We start from the raw sequence: 13905 nt of genomic DNA on the forward strand, positions 1-13905 counted from the left end.
TTTGGGCTTCTACTAAATATATTGTCGAGTTGGCGCACGAAATCATGATATCTTCGGTAGTCGTCTCCTTCGTATAAAGTGAGTTCCGGGAGAGCTAGTAGCTTTTCCTCATTGTCCTGCTCTTTGACGATGAACTGAGGCGGCGTCTGATTAGTCCGAGGTCATTGGTCTGTTGGAGGTCTCGGATGATTGCCAACATGTTCATTGAGGTTTCGGGTCGAGACAGATCCCATTGTATTTCGTTTTCATCGCCCTCTTGGTGCGAAGGGGATCTAGATAGGATTCTGCTCTCGGGGATGCACGGTAGCGTAGCGGCAGTTGTGGGCAGACGAGCCCCTGAGAAGCGGATACGGGCCACCTGAATTTCAAGTAAATTGACACTGCAGGGATGTTGTATACCAACAATCTGGTTGAATTCCCGAGCAGAATCATATTTAGGGCTCTGGCAGACTTCTTTGGGTTAGGGTTACGATGAGGATTTGTTGTCAATTCGACCATATAATGGTAATAAGAAATAAAGATGAAGCAATTCGAACTGTAATACCGGCGGGGTCTATATCTTGCGTTAATATAACATTATAATTATACAGGTGAATCGACTACGTATCGCTATCGTAATGTCTCGCCTATGCAAGTTGACGATCCCTCCATCAGACCTGACTTGGACCCTCACCCGCGGTCCAGAGAAGGCAATGTCAGAAAAAAAAAAAAGAAAAAATCAAAAACATACAACAGCCGGGATTCGCTGGTGGTCACCCACCCAACTACTAACCGGCCGGCGTGTGGCTTAAGTACGGCTGAGCGGACGGGAAGCCCTGTTCTCCACACCCTATGGTCGTATGTATTGGTTTTTTAATTGAAATCATACTTAACCTCCTTAGGAAAAGTAACTAACGAAGTTAACTAACGTAATCCACTACCGAGCGGCGCACCCGCCCCCATCTATGGTATTTAAATGCATCTATATCAACCATAACGCCATTAAATTAAGAAAACTATCTAATTAGGTCTATCTGGACATGTCTCTCTTCTATGTCCTGGGACCCTGCATATTCCACATCCTCGTAGAGGCCGCGTACGTGGCTGTAAAGGTGGTGAAGGCCATCTTGGCCGGGGGGGTGCTGGAGCTATTGGGGCTTCAATCGGAGCCTCAATTAGCTCAACAGCCTCCCGAACTAAAAGGCCACCTTCATAGGGTATCTGCCTTTTAGACCGTGTACGCTTTTGCTTCTGCTTTATGTTTGCAGCACGTAGATCGCTTACTTCTTTCTCAAGAATAGCAGCTGATTGCATACCAATTTGGCACGCCTTAAGAATCTGATTTATCGCGGTATTAAGTGGACTTGGTGGGCTTCTTGATCTCGTACGGAGCAATGCTTTAATTGATGAGGATTGCTTTTGTAATTGCATGTAGTTCAAAGGTGTTTTTGGCTCCCAATCACTACCCCGGCTTCCGGGGGGGGTTGGTGTACGAAGCCGAATATTGAGCTTTGAAAGCACCCGATCAGGGTCAAAAGGCACTAAACCAGCTATTTTTGATAGTATCAGGTTTAAATGCTTTGATTCGTGCGTGTGGATAGGCCTCAAGGAAGTCTAATTTGTCAATATGGTTGGTCCCAAGGCGCATTTTGGTTTCAACCAATCCACTGTACGATCGCTTTAACACCGCAAAACAACCGATATCGAGCGGCTGTAAAAGATGTGATAAATGCGCTGGCATGCAGATTGGAATAATATCATTTTGACTGCAAATCTCATCAAATTCTGGTGTCAAATGACTACCATGTCCGTCAAGTATCAAAAGTAGATATTTCCCTTTCGTACGAGCAATTGTTGATGGAATAAAAAAATCTTGAAGCCACTGAAGCCCAAAATCATCAGAAGTCCATCCATTTGGGTTCAATTCAAACAGCCAATCATGTAGTAAAGCTGAGTCTTCAAACCAAGCTTGTATAAAGACCTTGCCTTTAAAAATAATACATGGAGGTAAGGCTGACCCTGTTGCATTGATTGACTCAATTGCAGTAACCCATTCATGATTCCCAGGCTGTAAAACAGCCCGCCGACCATAGTATTCAGCTCTTGTAATAACTCTTGAAGTTGCAGTTAAACCCATTGCAAAGCCAGTCTCATCAAAGCTGTAGATATCATCAAGGATCTCATATTGAATGATTGCATGTTTTACATAATCAAACCACTCCTGGATGATCTTTGGATCTTCACATTCTGCACACTCATAATTGTAGCGCCTTGAGAAGCGAGTTGAAAGTTCTGGATGTCTTTTCACAAACTTTGAGACCCAATTCTCACCAACTGTTTGAACTGGGGTAGATCCACGCGATGCAAGTAGAAGATTGACCATTTCTCATACAACAGTAGGCCGAGGTGCTGCTCCACGAAAATACATAGAGAGTATCCATTGTTGAAGTGTTTCCTCCTCAGTTTCTAACAACTTATGGCCATTCGCGCGTGTTTAGACGGCGGCGTAGAGAGGTCTGGCACATTAAAACAGCGTGCTGCTTCGCGAACTGAGCTGATTTCTAGTTTTTTAATAGCCTTTATAGCTAATAAAATTTTACCCTCCTGCTCTATTGAATTTCGGGAGCTTTGGGAGCGAATTGGTGGCATAGTGGGTGGTTAAAGAAGGAAGGGTATAGGAGAATGATGCATTTCATGTTAGGTGCGCCGCTCGGTAGTGGATTACTTAACTAGGGGCGCCCTAGCAACGTCGGGGGTGTCCTTAGCAATTCCCGGGCCCCTCGCTCAACTGAGAGCCATGTCAGTCCAATATTACGTCCATCAAATAGGCACCGAGCTTGTTTACCAGGCCAGTAACCACGATTTTATCAACCTCCGATATTAATCTCCCTCCTTTACGGACTACGGCCGTCTCTGGTGTATACATATCATGTCACTCCTAGAACTTCCTAATGGATTTGGCTGCCCGGATTGCGAGCTTGGGCGTGTTCAGGATTGCCCTCAGATTTCCTCCTCTTCTAACCCTCCGCCTGGTTTTTCCAGGGACTGCTTTCGAAGATCCTTGAAGATGGGGCATGCCAGGAATACGTGCTGTACTGTCTGGGTGGCCCTCCCACAGTGGCAGTTCCCGTCTGGTATGTCCGGCACCCCGCGCTGATAGAGGTAGTGTCGGAGCCCTATCTTTCCTGTGCGCATCTATACGATGATTTTGCTAAGTGCTCGATGGGAGACCCTGATGTATCTTCAGGACTTTTCTGGTTGGAGCCGGTGTCAGCTCATACATTGTCCGTCCATGTGGGCTTGTCCGCCAGTCATGTTCCCATTGTGTGTATATTGCTTCCCGGATTCTGGATTTTACTGCTGTTCGGAGAAGCCTTTGCTGGACTGGTCGGGGCGCTGTTGCTGCGGTCATGGCTTCTCCCATCCTGCCTCAGTGCCCACGGGACAGTCGCCATCCCGTCGCTTCTTTTGCTGCCTGGTCCGCCATTTCGTTCCCCCTTATGCCACTGTGTGAGGGTATCCATTGAAAGCTTACTGTGAGCTTGCTTGTAGGTGCTCTATCAATAGCTGCTAGCACTATCTCCAGGACATATTGTCCTGACTGCCTGCCCGGGTTTGGATTGCCCGCAGTGCTGCCTATCCTGACGTAATCAACTTCTGTGACTTAGTTAACGAATAACTCAACTGGTTACTTCTTTCTTCCTTCTGGGAGGTTTGCTACAGAGCGTCCATCAGCTGCTGTTTCATTGGACTACTTGTAGGCTGTTAGCATTACTGGTGCAGATGTGTTTTTAGGCATTAACCCCTCAACATATATAGGTTCACCAAGTATATTTATCACTGACGCAGCCATTCTTATCGGAATAGATATAAGAACGTAAGAGAGGAGATTATCATGTCTTCAATTACTCACTTTTATCCCACCAAAACTGCATGGGACAGACCGCTTGCTAGACATAAAATACATCAAGCATACATAAATGCATATAACAAGTCATTCACGCTTAAATAGAAAGATAAATGCAAGGATTAGATAAGAAAATAGGACCGCCAAGTATTCTATACTCATGGACCAATTCCGAATCATCCGCCGGAGTGTATAGATTTTTTTTTTTTTTTGGTTGTTTTTTCATGATGTGCACCGTTCGAAACTCATAACTGTATCGTATAATACATGCCTTTTCCCGTCTCACCCGGGCGATATTTCAGCCCGGGCCGAGCTAGGAAAGGCAAAAAATTCGAAAGCAACAGAACGTCATTGCATTTCGTGAAAGATTTACTCGCCGTTGATCTTGGCAAGGATCCTAATCGCGAGTCAGTATCGAAACAGTGAGAAACCAAAGAGAGATCACATACTCAGAGTCCCGGTAGAGGGTGTAGTCCTCATCGCCAACCTTGAGGGGGCTACCACCGAACTGTAAACCATGTCAGAACCACATCCCAAAAGCAAAATCGCGAAATCAATGGTGCAGAGAACCCGAATCGGCCATTGGGCAAGGGACTATCGTACCTGAGGAGTCAAGACGTGGTCACCAGGAGCAACGCTGACGGGAATCTTCTTGCCGTTGATGTCAAGGGCACCGGGGCCAACAGCAAGGACCTTGGCAACGTTCTGCTCCTTGACGCTGCTCTCGGGGAGGAAGATACCCGAGGCGGTCTTGGTCTCGGGCTTGACGCGCTGGACCAGGACACGGTCGAAGAGAGGGACAAGGGTCTTGACGTTACGGAGGATAGACTGTATTCAAGAAAAACAAGCGTGTTAGCGCATGGTCTTGAATAATTGCTGTCTTGAGAGCCAAGACGATATGGCGATGGGCGATGAGCTCCCCGCAATGGAGAAAAATTGCCCGGGTGAGTCGGAGAAGCAATCCGATCTCCAGAGCTCACCAGTTACCAGGACCACGTACCATTTCGACAGAATAAGTGCAGCGAACCGGGTAGGAACAATTAATTCAACAAGGACGAGGCGAGATGGAGTGGAAGACTAGGAGGCGTGGAGGAGAAAAGCGTCCGGGGGAGAAAAGAAGTGGTGGAAGAAGATCTGGACTCGCGAGAAATTTCCAGAATGCCAAGACCGCAGCTTCCAGCATCACTACTGCCGAGGGTAAGCCTCAACTACAACAATCGCATCTTTGTACGGATCTGTACTTTCTCGAACACTTGTTTACGGCCTGATTGTTTCTAGTAGAGCTAGGAAGCTGGTGGTCCTCCTGAACCGTACAAGGTCGTGTGCGCAGATTCTTCTACAGCATACAACTACACGCCCGGCTCCTTTTTTCCGAACAAGATGCTAGACGGTTCCACGATATGAGAACACAAGCAGTTCATTAGCAAGAACACTCAATTGCTAAATCCTAAATCGATGCAAATGCATTTTCAAACGCCGCGATATCCGTCCCGTCACTGGGAATTATAGAAAAGCAAGATTCACAATAGGTTAAATTCTACCATCTTCGTCCCCGTCCGCGACCTCCAAATCCACCTCGTTGGTCATATCCTCCGTACCCCATCTGGTGACCACCTTGTCCTCCAAATCCTTGAGCTTGAGGTTGAGCGGCCCCGGGCTGTGGGCCCATCATCGCCTGCGCATGTTGCATGAAGGACATGGGATCCATCGATGACGGATCTAGACCCTGAGACATCATGCCCGTCAGCATGCCCTGCATAATATCGGGTGACATCTCGGGCATGCCAGGCATTGGCGGCATTCCCGGTGGTGCGCCGCCAGCTCCAGGTCCAGGTCCCGGTGGGGGACCACCGGGCATTGGCGGCATTCCCATGCTCATGAAGTTCTGCATGTCATCCAGTTGTTTTCTCTGGTCTCCCACTTCCCGTCGTAACTCCTGTTGCTTCAAGACGTAGCTGGCCCACGTAAACTCATCGAATCCGTAGTTAAAGTAATCCGAAATGTCTGATCCCGGTCGCCGCCATGGTTTATCATCGGCAGGGAAATCGTTGTCCATGTCTGTCAAAAGGATCGGCTTTCCAGTCGCCGGGTGTACTGGGTTCACGTGGACATCGATGTTCGACGCGTGGACGGGTGGATATGCTGAGCCCGGTTTTTGTGGCACGGCTGGTCTGGCAGCGGCGGGCACTGGGGTTGCGGACTCTATTTTCGGGGTTGGCGTGACGGATTTTGACACGGACGCATCTATGGATGAGGGTCGCTGGGAGTCATTCCGAAGATTGGCATGGCGAGGATGTGGTCTGCAAGATGAGAAGTGTTGTTAGAAAAAGGCGCGCATGGTCCTAACTGATGAAAAGCAGCTACTCACATTTCTGGCGGCGGCGCATCTGGTGGTGCTTCTGTAATGATATTGAAGTCATCCTAAAATGATAATTCAGCCCAATACCCTTTGTTGAAGCACGCAAGTTTCAACAAACATCGTCATCTTCCACCTCTATCTCTTCTTCCTCCGCATCGCCCGTTTCGTGGCCATTGGACGGATCGTGTTGTGGATTATTTTGCACTTGAGTAGGCGGAACTACGTCGGCCGGGTCATAGAAGTCGTCGTCTTCTTCTTCCATGGTGTCTGGGTATCACAGTGAGGAGAATTGGAGCTGAGAAAGGGGCAGAGAATAATAATGATAGAAACAAATGCGAGCTGCGGAGATCGCGCAGACGGGATGCCGAGTTTGGCCTGTTTGTCTTCTATGTCGAAGAAACAACAGTTGATACAATGATATGATTGCAGAATATTCTACTATATATTTAATATCTACTATATATTCCATTGCACCACAACACTAATTGATGCCGGTTTAAGCTCCCTTTTTACCAAACTGTTAGTCAGCCCTTTTGTTGGCATCGTCGGTTAACCTCACTGGCAAAGGTCTAAGATAGAGACTAGGACGGAATGAAATATGATGAGGAAACAGAATTTGCAAGTGATTACCAATTGGTTCATGATGGAGAGGATGGATAATGTAATGTCAACTTCATCTCAAGATTTGGCACCTGAGTTTCGATATCTCCTAAATACAGTATCCTTGAACAAGGATACTGTATTTAGTCGATCAGTCTTGAAAGCTTCGGAGGTCACGTGTCGCCACCGGAGACACGTCAAGTCAAATGCGACAACTTTCTCCTCAACACCTCAGAACTTTTTCTTGAAATGATTTTGGCATAATATAATTGGATAACATGCCACCAACAGAACAACAGAACCAGTCATCGGCCGGTCGGTCGTTCACCAGCCAAACCGCGTCCGCGGAAGAACTGCTTAAGTCGCAGACCGTTGGTCTTGTCCATCTTTCCGACTTTCGCAAACGTCGCGCAGAGGTCCTGGAGCAGAAAGAACGTGAGGCGCATGACAAGTCATTGGGGAGGGTGACATCTGGTAATTCAAGAAGCGCAACTCCTTCCACAAGTGATGTGACTGACGGGTGAGTCCAAGGCTACCATTTCGTCCCGTTCACTTTCGTCCCGGTTCACTAACCGCAAAGGCAGTGCTTCGCCGTCCGAGGCACCTCCGAAGAAGAAGAAAAAGAAGCAGTTAGCGAAAAGCAAGCTATCTTTCGCCGACGATGAGAATGATGATACCGGTGACGACTCCGTTGCTACGCCGCAGCCATCTCGCTCAGTCTCGAAAACGCCTGTAGAGGAGTCGCGACGAATTGCGCCAAATCCGAACGCACCACCACCTCCGAAAGCAATGACGAAGGCTGCGTTAGAAGCAGAGGCCCAGACTCGGGACGCTCTTCGAAAAGAATTTCTGGCGATGCAGGAGGCTGTCAAGCATACGGAGATACTTATACCCTTTATTTTCTACGACGGCACGAATATTCCCGCTGGCTCCGTGAGAGTTAAGAAAGGAGATCCAGTATGGTTGTTTCTGGACCGGTGTCGAAAGGTCGGGGCCGAGTTGGGAGTGGGTGGAAAAGGAGCTTGGAAAGGAGCAGCCAAAGGTCGCCGTGAATGGGCAAGGGTCAGCGTTGACGACTTGATGCTGGTAAAGGGAGAGATAATTGTACCCCATGTAAGTGATTCATCGCGAAATGACATAGCTCAAAGAGGCATTTGCTAACTTGATTCTAGCATTACGAGTTGTACTACTTTATTGCCAATCGAGTACCTAACTTATCAAAGTCCGGCGGGTTACTGTTTGACTACTCCAATAAACCAACCCCAGCACCAGAGACCGACGATCCTTTACCACGGCCAAGTGACGAGCAACTGGAAGGCGCTGATAAAGACCCCACGTTGACGAAGGTTGTTGATAGGCGATGGTATGAGCGGAATAAGCATATCTTCCCTGCCAGTTTATGGCATGAGTATGAACCAGGGGAGGAGTTTGAAGAGAAGATGACCTCGACAAGGCGCGATGCTCAAGGGAATACATTCTTCTTTTGATCAGTTAAGGGTGTTGGTAAGGTTTAGGGCATATAGACTCATTGCTTAGACAGGTCTGTTTTATTCAAGGACATACTACAGATGATTTAGTCAAAAAAAAAAAACTGTTCAATTGGGGCGAATTTGCACCTATTTCGTATCTGTCACGATATCCCGTACTGGTTTGGGTCGCCTAGAGCTTCACCACTCTCCCGCTTTCTTCTTCCTACAATTCCCATCGTCGCAGGACATCAAGAAACTGCGCCAAATCAACCAGTCACTATGAATTTCTATCTCAGGTGCAATTTACTCAAGTGTCGCACTCAACTGAGAGAGAGAGCAGTTGTCACGACCTGTTCATAAGTCAGCCATCGTCTGCTTACTCAATTCTCCCCCAAAGGCTGCCACTGAGCCCCTAGACACATATTCTGTCTTCACTGCGCAGGTAAACTCGACCTCTTGCAATGTATCTCCGGTGGCCGTCACTGTCCAGCTTGTCAATCCACCCTCCTCAACCCAGACGACGCGGTCTCGACCATCCTGAACCCAACAGAGAACTACAAAACCAGCATGCTCAGTAGGCTCGATCCGAATACTATAATGGAGTGTGCAGGTCGGAAGTTGGTTTCCTGGGCATATCAGACGACTCAAGAGATGTGTGTAGTTTCCACAGGGCTTGGTTTGAAGTCATAGCTGACGAGTGATAGCTTCTATCAGGAGTTCCTTGGGAAAACGCTTACGGAGAAGTACACGACTCTGAATACGCAGATGGATAAGGTGATCCAAAATGCCAATTCTGAGGTCTCAATTCTACAGGCCAGACTTTCAGGTTGGTTTCCTACATCCTCCTTAGTGACTGGTGTTGAAAGATCACTACTGATCTAAACAAACCAGATATGCAAGCGTCCCAAGAACAACTCCAAAAGAAGAACCAAGAGCTATTCGAGATGTACCGCGACAAATCCAAAAAGTTCACCCAGATCACAAACCTCTACAACCTCTTGAAGTCGCGAGCCATGAAATCTCAAATGCAAACAGCTGCGTCGGACTCGGTATCCCAAGCATTGAACTCGCTTGGCTCACGGAACGAGGTGTCAACTTCAGCCTCGAACAGACCTATGAGCATGGCTCGGGACCCTCAGTCTCCGTCCTCTAAACAATATGGCAATTACCTGGTCAATCAAGAAGGGGTCGAGCAACTCCATCCATACCAACGGAGCGGCACTGGCAGTTCCAATGGACGGAAAAAAGACGATATCGTGACGATGCCACGCCAAGCCGTCCAGTAATGGAACCACCCAGGCCAGGTAAGTCTTGATTCGTCTGTTCCCTGCCATCCAATGAACATTGCTAATTGTTGAAAGCAGCGGTCGTAAACTTACCTAACGTACCCGCCGCAACACCTCAACATCGAACACGTCTCCCAGGTCTAAATTCCGTGCATCCTTCAACATTATCGAGTCTACCACAAGACAGTGCAATGTTTGAACGATTTCATAGCGGCATTCCTACCAGTCAAGCACCTGCTACTTGTGAATACATTCCAGACCCTAACAATGGCCCTACAAGTCGAGAGAATCTTGGGTTTCAGGTCGGTGGTCAGGGTACGGTCAATCACCCGTCGAGTACGCTTGGGGCCTCCGGTTTGAACAATTCGTTGTTTGACGGTAGGAGCTTATAACATCGTGGCATGGTGTGGCTCTGTTATATATCTAGACCACGCTATCCTTGTGTAAGTCGTGTCGGGATACCCCACATAGAAAGTATACATGATCTATAAGAAGAGTATCTATAGCTGGTGATCTAGGGATAGACCCGGTCATTCTTAATTGTTATATGAGCGTCCCTTGTACGATAAGAAATTAGAATAAGCAAAGCAGGCCAATTCAAGATTGACTGAGTGTGCATTACTCGTCAACTCCGAGTTGAAGCCGGTCTTGGGCCGCAAGATGAGTCAAAAGAACAATAATTGAACATAGCTCAGGGGTTTAATGATAAAATTTACAAGAATATAGAATGTTTGTGCACTCAGTACAGTTGTATAGTATAGAAAGAACACGGATTGGAATGAAGACAAAGACTCCCCGCTTCTTCGGAGAGCCTCATCTATAAACAAACGCATACCAACCGCCTTTCTGCACAAGACCAACTTCTCGTCCAACATCCCCGGCATTCTCTCACTCTAGTTGGCTCCTGCACCTGTTACCTTTTTCCGGGATTTCTCTGCCAGTGGGGTATTCCTCAGCTCATATTCTGTATTGCCTGCGTCTGATCTGACAATTTGCTGTCCTCGTTTCGATTCCCCGTTCGGCCCCTGGCACAGCCAAACACTGCGTCATCGCAAGTCCAGCGAGCATCAGCGCTCTTGTAGCGCTTTCTCCCTGAATACCCCCCCTTTTTCTTTCTCTTTCCTCCGTACGGCCTTTATGAACTTCTCAACGGTCCCCGAGTGCTTGAGTTTCAACCCGCATCGTCGCCAACCCCCCGGGGCGCATCTTTCGTCCTCTTCTCCGCAGCTGCGTGCCCATGGTGGTGCAGCAGCAGCGCTCTCAACATGGCCGCCTTCGTGCGAGTTTCTGGCCCGCCGAACGGCAATTTTCTAATCGGTTACCCAGGAATATCTGCGACTATGGTACGTTTGATGGATCCTCAATGGGATTGCGGGCAAGCGAGCGTGTCACTAACCCCTCCTGGCATTCAGCCTCGTATAGAAGGAAAAGTCGAGATCAGACCGAGTGTCGGCATTACAGCGCCAGTCAACGTATCCTTCGTCACCATATCGCTCCATCGTCGCGAATCCATCCACCCCTCCGCCGATTCGGTCACCAAGAAACGTCTGGCCCCGCCGCGAAAAGAGATTAACGACGTGGTGGGAAAGGAAATGCTGTTATTTCGCTGTCCGGCGGGCCGAGAATACGAGGAGGTTATCGCAATGGATTTGCCCTTTGTGCTGTTCATACCGTTTGGACGTGGAAGCGCAGACGCATCAAGACGAGTCCCCGCCGCCAGTTTACAACTTCCCAGTCGGACCGCGGAGACATTCTACGAGATGGTGGTGACGGTACAACAGGGCCATTCGGATCAGAGAAAACATTCGTTCCCCGTACCGCTCGAGCGTTATGACACCCTTTCGACATTTGGCATGTACAATCGCCCCGAATCAGCAGAGCGAGTGTCGGATCACTTGGTGACCTTGGGGATTTCCTTACCGCGGTGGTCGTACGGGCCCTTGGACCCAGTGAGCGTATACGTGAAATTGGCTCCGAATCCGAGCTGGATGGGAAAGGCGAAAAAGGTGACAATCAACAAGATCACCATCGGAATTGAAGAAGAGATCATATATAATCATGAGGGAGATGAGCCACAGCGGAAAGTCAAGACTTTGACGAAGAAAACCGAGACCATTGGCGTGAAGCTGCCCCCTACGGGCTTCTTGACTAACCTAGGTTTGGTATTTCCAGCCAGGGACATGCGAGACTCTGATGGCATGTTGCCTCGAGGGAAAGCGGCCTTTCCAACCTACGCGCTTACTGGGTTTACCACTACTGCAAATCTTTATAAGATTGAATACTACCTGACGATTAAGGTAAGACCCCGGAATCCATTCCCAGAGACTGGGATTCATGTAGCGAGACATTGACCAAGTTACCCTTCCGTAGGCTCATTTAACATCCGCACGAGACATCCTCATCCGGCAGCCAATTGTAGTCTGCCCTCTCGATCACGCTGGCTGTAAGGAAGAAATGGAATCCATTGAACAGGCCGCACGCGACGCAGTCCATGTCAACCCCGATAATCCCATGTTACCGTTACCTTCCATCGTGCGTCCCGGGGATCCTCATGCTCTCAGCCAACTAGGCGTGGCTATTGTCGGGAATCAAAAGAAGCCATTGATTGACTGATGATCACCGAGTACCACTGTTTTTTTGACAAGCGGAAGAAGTCGCTTTTGTTCTGCATACCTGCATGGTACCAACCAACGCAGAGAGCTCCAAACAACGCCATCTAAGCCGGTCTCCTACTATAGGAGCATGAACACTGGCTCCCCGACACGCGCCGGGCATGGTATCTCATTGTTCTTATCTGACGATTGCATAAGTTTCGGAGTTCTATTGCATGGTATCTATTCGTGATATCCATTCGTGGGAAAGCCCATTTTGTGTTATTATTTGGTGGAAGCAGATAAACAACAGGAGGGTGTTTGCTTGCTTGGAGAGGTCCCATTGGATCTAAGGGGGATTGCTACTTGGAATTCTATCTTAATGCTCTTGTGTATGTGTATGTGATGATATGTGTGGGTTGCGTCTATCTTGGATGCTCAAGGTATTGAGGATGCCATATTCCTGTTGATATTCATACCGTTTCTACAAGTCAATTAGACATGTGTAATACCATAGCTCTTAATTTGTATTCATATACCTACCTTTAGGGGTAACGGCTGGTTGTTGTATATGTTCTGTACTGAGCCTCCGACTGGAGCATCACTCTGCGCAAAAAATGTCATGGCTAAGAGCCATTACAGTCTTTTTATTTAAATAATGAGTCTAGCCAGAAAACAAAGTCATAAATGAACATGTTGCTGGGTTTCCATATCTAGATCCCATGGTCGTCCTCTGTATGCCGTTGCCGGCGCAACAATTCTAATGACATCGTTTCCCCACAGCCCGATCTGGATGAATTCATCCACCTTCTCTCCGGCTATCGCTATCCATCACAACGCTATACCAAAGCGAACTACAACCGCCCTCAAACAACTCCAGGGCTATAAGGCCACCAAAAAAAATGCCCCCTACCCGCCGCCGCACCGGCAACCCCTCCACCGCAAACCAATCCACCCTCTCCTTCGGCTCCAACGCTAGAGTCACCAAACCCACAGCCTCAACTCCGACATCTCAAAAGTCAAAGACCCTAAAATCAGCTCCCTCCGTCGTCCCTGAGGCGCACAAGCCCGATAAAACCCAGCCATCAAACGATGTCGCAGAGCCACAGCAACTCCCGGTTACCCCCGCGAAGCCATCGGAACCGCATACAGCGGAGCTTGTGGTTAGGGGACAGGCAAAGGTTGAAACAAAGGAACAGCCATGGGGTGAGGAAGATAAGAAGGCGTTGAAGGTTTCGGAGGGGGATTTGGTACGGTATTGGAAGGGTGAGGAGGAGGGGAGGAGGGCGCCTAGGGTGCATCAGGAAGAACTTGGACTTCATGAGAAAATCCTACGACATTTTGATTTGTCGAGTCAATATGGAGTATGTTAATATTGTTACTGTTTGATTGGTTTCGGTCGTGGCTAACTGTTGTAGCCGTGCATAGGGATCGCTCGGATTAAGCGCTGGAGACGTGCGAATATGTTGAATCTTAACCCTCCTCTTGAGGTTCTGGCAGTGTTGTTGAAGCATGAGGATGATGTGAAGCAGAGGGCGTATATGGATGAACTTATGTCGTGATGTGGGTAATCACATTTTGATGATGGAGATGAACATGGATCTGTACACTATTGGTAGGACTGGCGTTATGGTTATATTTACGAAGACATTGGAGGATATTGTACATGGCCGTACTCGTTAATTGATTATAATCTGCTTTTGACCGGGCCTTT

The 13905-nt window shown here is 48.2% G+C and overlaps 7 protein-coding genes across 7 annotated transcripts, besides 1 other annotated feature; 5 read left to right on the plus strand and 2 right to left on the minus strand.

Moving 5' to 3' along the window:
• Positions 1-669: 669 nt before the first annotated feature.
• Positions 670-849: a sequence feature (Protein overlapping with rRNA (EURHEDRAFT_497358, EYE96385.1) was converted to a misc_feature.).
• Positions 850-2924: 2075 nt separating this feature from the next.
• On the plus strand, positions 2925-3836 carry EURHEDRAFT_351269 (uncharacterized protein). Its single transcript, XM_040778437.1, has one exon. The coding sequence runs from the start codon at positions 3202-3204 to the stop codon at positions 3517-3519; it is 318 nt and encodes a 105-aa protein (XP_040640074.1). The 5' UTR covers positions 2925-3201; the 3' UTR covers positions 3520-3836.
• A 419-nt stretch (positions 3837-4255) lies between these two features.
• Positions 4256-4889, minus strand: EURHEDRAFT_401472 (GroES family chaperonin; the record flags this gene model as incomplete). Its single annotated transcript, XM_040780088.1, has 4 exons — positions 4256-4283; positions 4336-4394; positions 4490-4714; positions 4887-4889. 4 exons carry the CDS (start codon positions 4887-4889, stop codon positions 4256-4258), a joined length of 315 nt encoding a protein of 104 aa, XP_040640075.1.
• A 375-nt stretch (positions 4890-5264) lies between these two features.
• On the minus strand, positions 5265-6943 carry fip1 (cleavage polyadenylation factor subunit FIP1). The gene is made up of 3 exons (XM_040781479.1): positions 6364-6943; positions 6255-6307; positions 5265-6186 (listed from the first exon to the last, which is right to left on the minus strand). Exons 1-3 carry the CDS (start codon positions 6505-6507, stop codon positions 5424-5426), a joined length of 960 nt encoding a protein of 319 aa, XP_040640076.1. The 5' UTR covers positions 6508-6943; the 3' UTR covers positions 5265-5423.
• A 180-nt stretch (positions 6944-7123) lies between these two features.
• On the plus strand, positions 7124-8452 carry EURHEDRAFT_475788 (FAM50/XAP5 family protein; the record flags this gene model as incomplete). The annotated part of the gene is made up of 3 exons (XM_040785412.1): positions 7124-7365; positions 7430-7958; positions 8018-8452. 3 exons carry the CDS (start codon positions 7124-7126, stop codon positions 8330-8332), a joined length of 1086 nt encoding a protein of 361 aa, XP_040640077.1. The 3' UTR covers positions 8333-8452.
• Positions 8453-8563: 111 nt separating this feature from the next.
• On the plus strand, positions 8564-9809 carry EURHEDRAFT_553558 (uncharacterized protein). The gene is given in 5 exon segments (XM_040787572.1): positions 8564-8666; positions 8724-8997; positions 9013-9140; positions 9206-9591; positions 9679-9809. The coding sequence occupies 5 exon segments, from the start codon at positions 8594-8596 to the stop codon at positions 9685-9687; spliced, it is 870 nt and encodes a 289-aa protein (XP_040640078.1). The 5' UTR covers positions 8564-8593; the 3' UTR covers positions 9688-9809.
• A 1056-nt stretch (positions 9810-10865) lies between these two features.
• Positions 10866-12213, plus strand: EURHEDRAFT_453228 (arrestin C-terminal domain-containing protein; the record flags this gene model as incomplete). Its single annotated transcript, XM_040784104.1, has 3 exons — positions 10866-10943; positions 11013-11897; positions 11971-12213. The coding sequence occupies 3 exons, from the start codon at positions 10866-10868 to the stop codon at positions 12211-12213; spliced, it is 1206 nt and encodes a 401-aa protein (XP_040640079.1).
• An 880-nt stretch (positions 12214-13093) lies between these two features.
• EURHEDRAFT_514272 (putative DNA polymerase delta subunit 4) lies at positions 13094-13753 on the plus strand (the record flags this gene model as incomplete). The annotated part of the gene is made up of 2 exons (XM_040786248.1): positions 13094-13555; positions 13610-13753. The coding sequence occupies 2 exons, from the start codon at positions 13094-13096 to the stop codon at positions 13751-13753; spliced, it is 606 nt and encodes a 201-aa protein (XP_040640080.1).
• Between the last annotated feature and the right edge of the window lie 152 nt (positions 13754-13905).

The sequence above is a fragment of the Aspergillus ruber genome (genome assembly GCF_000600275.1).
Source record: "Aspergillus ruber CBS 135680 unplaced genomic scaffold scaffold00008, whole genome shotgun sequence".
NCBI lineage: Eukaryota > Fungi > Ascomycota > Eurotiomycetes > Eurotiales > Aspergillaceae > Aspergillus > Aspergillus ruber.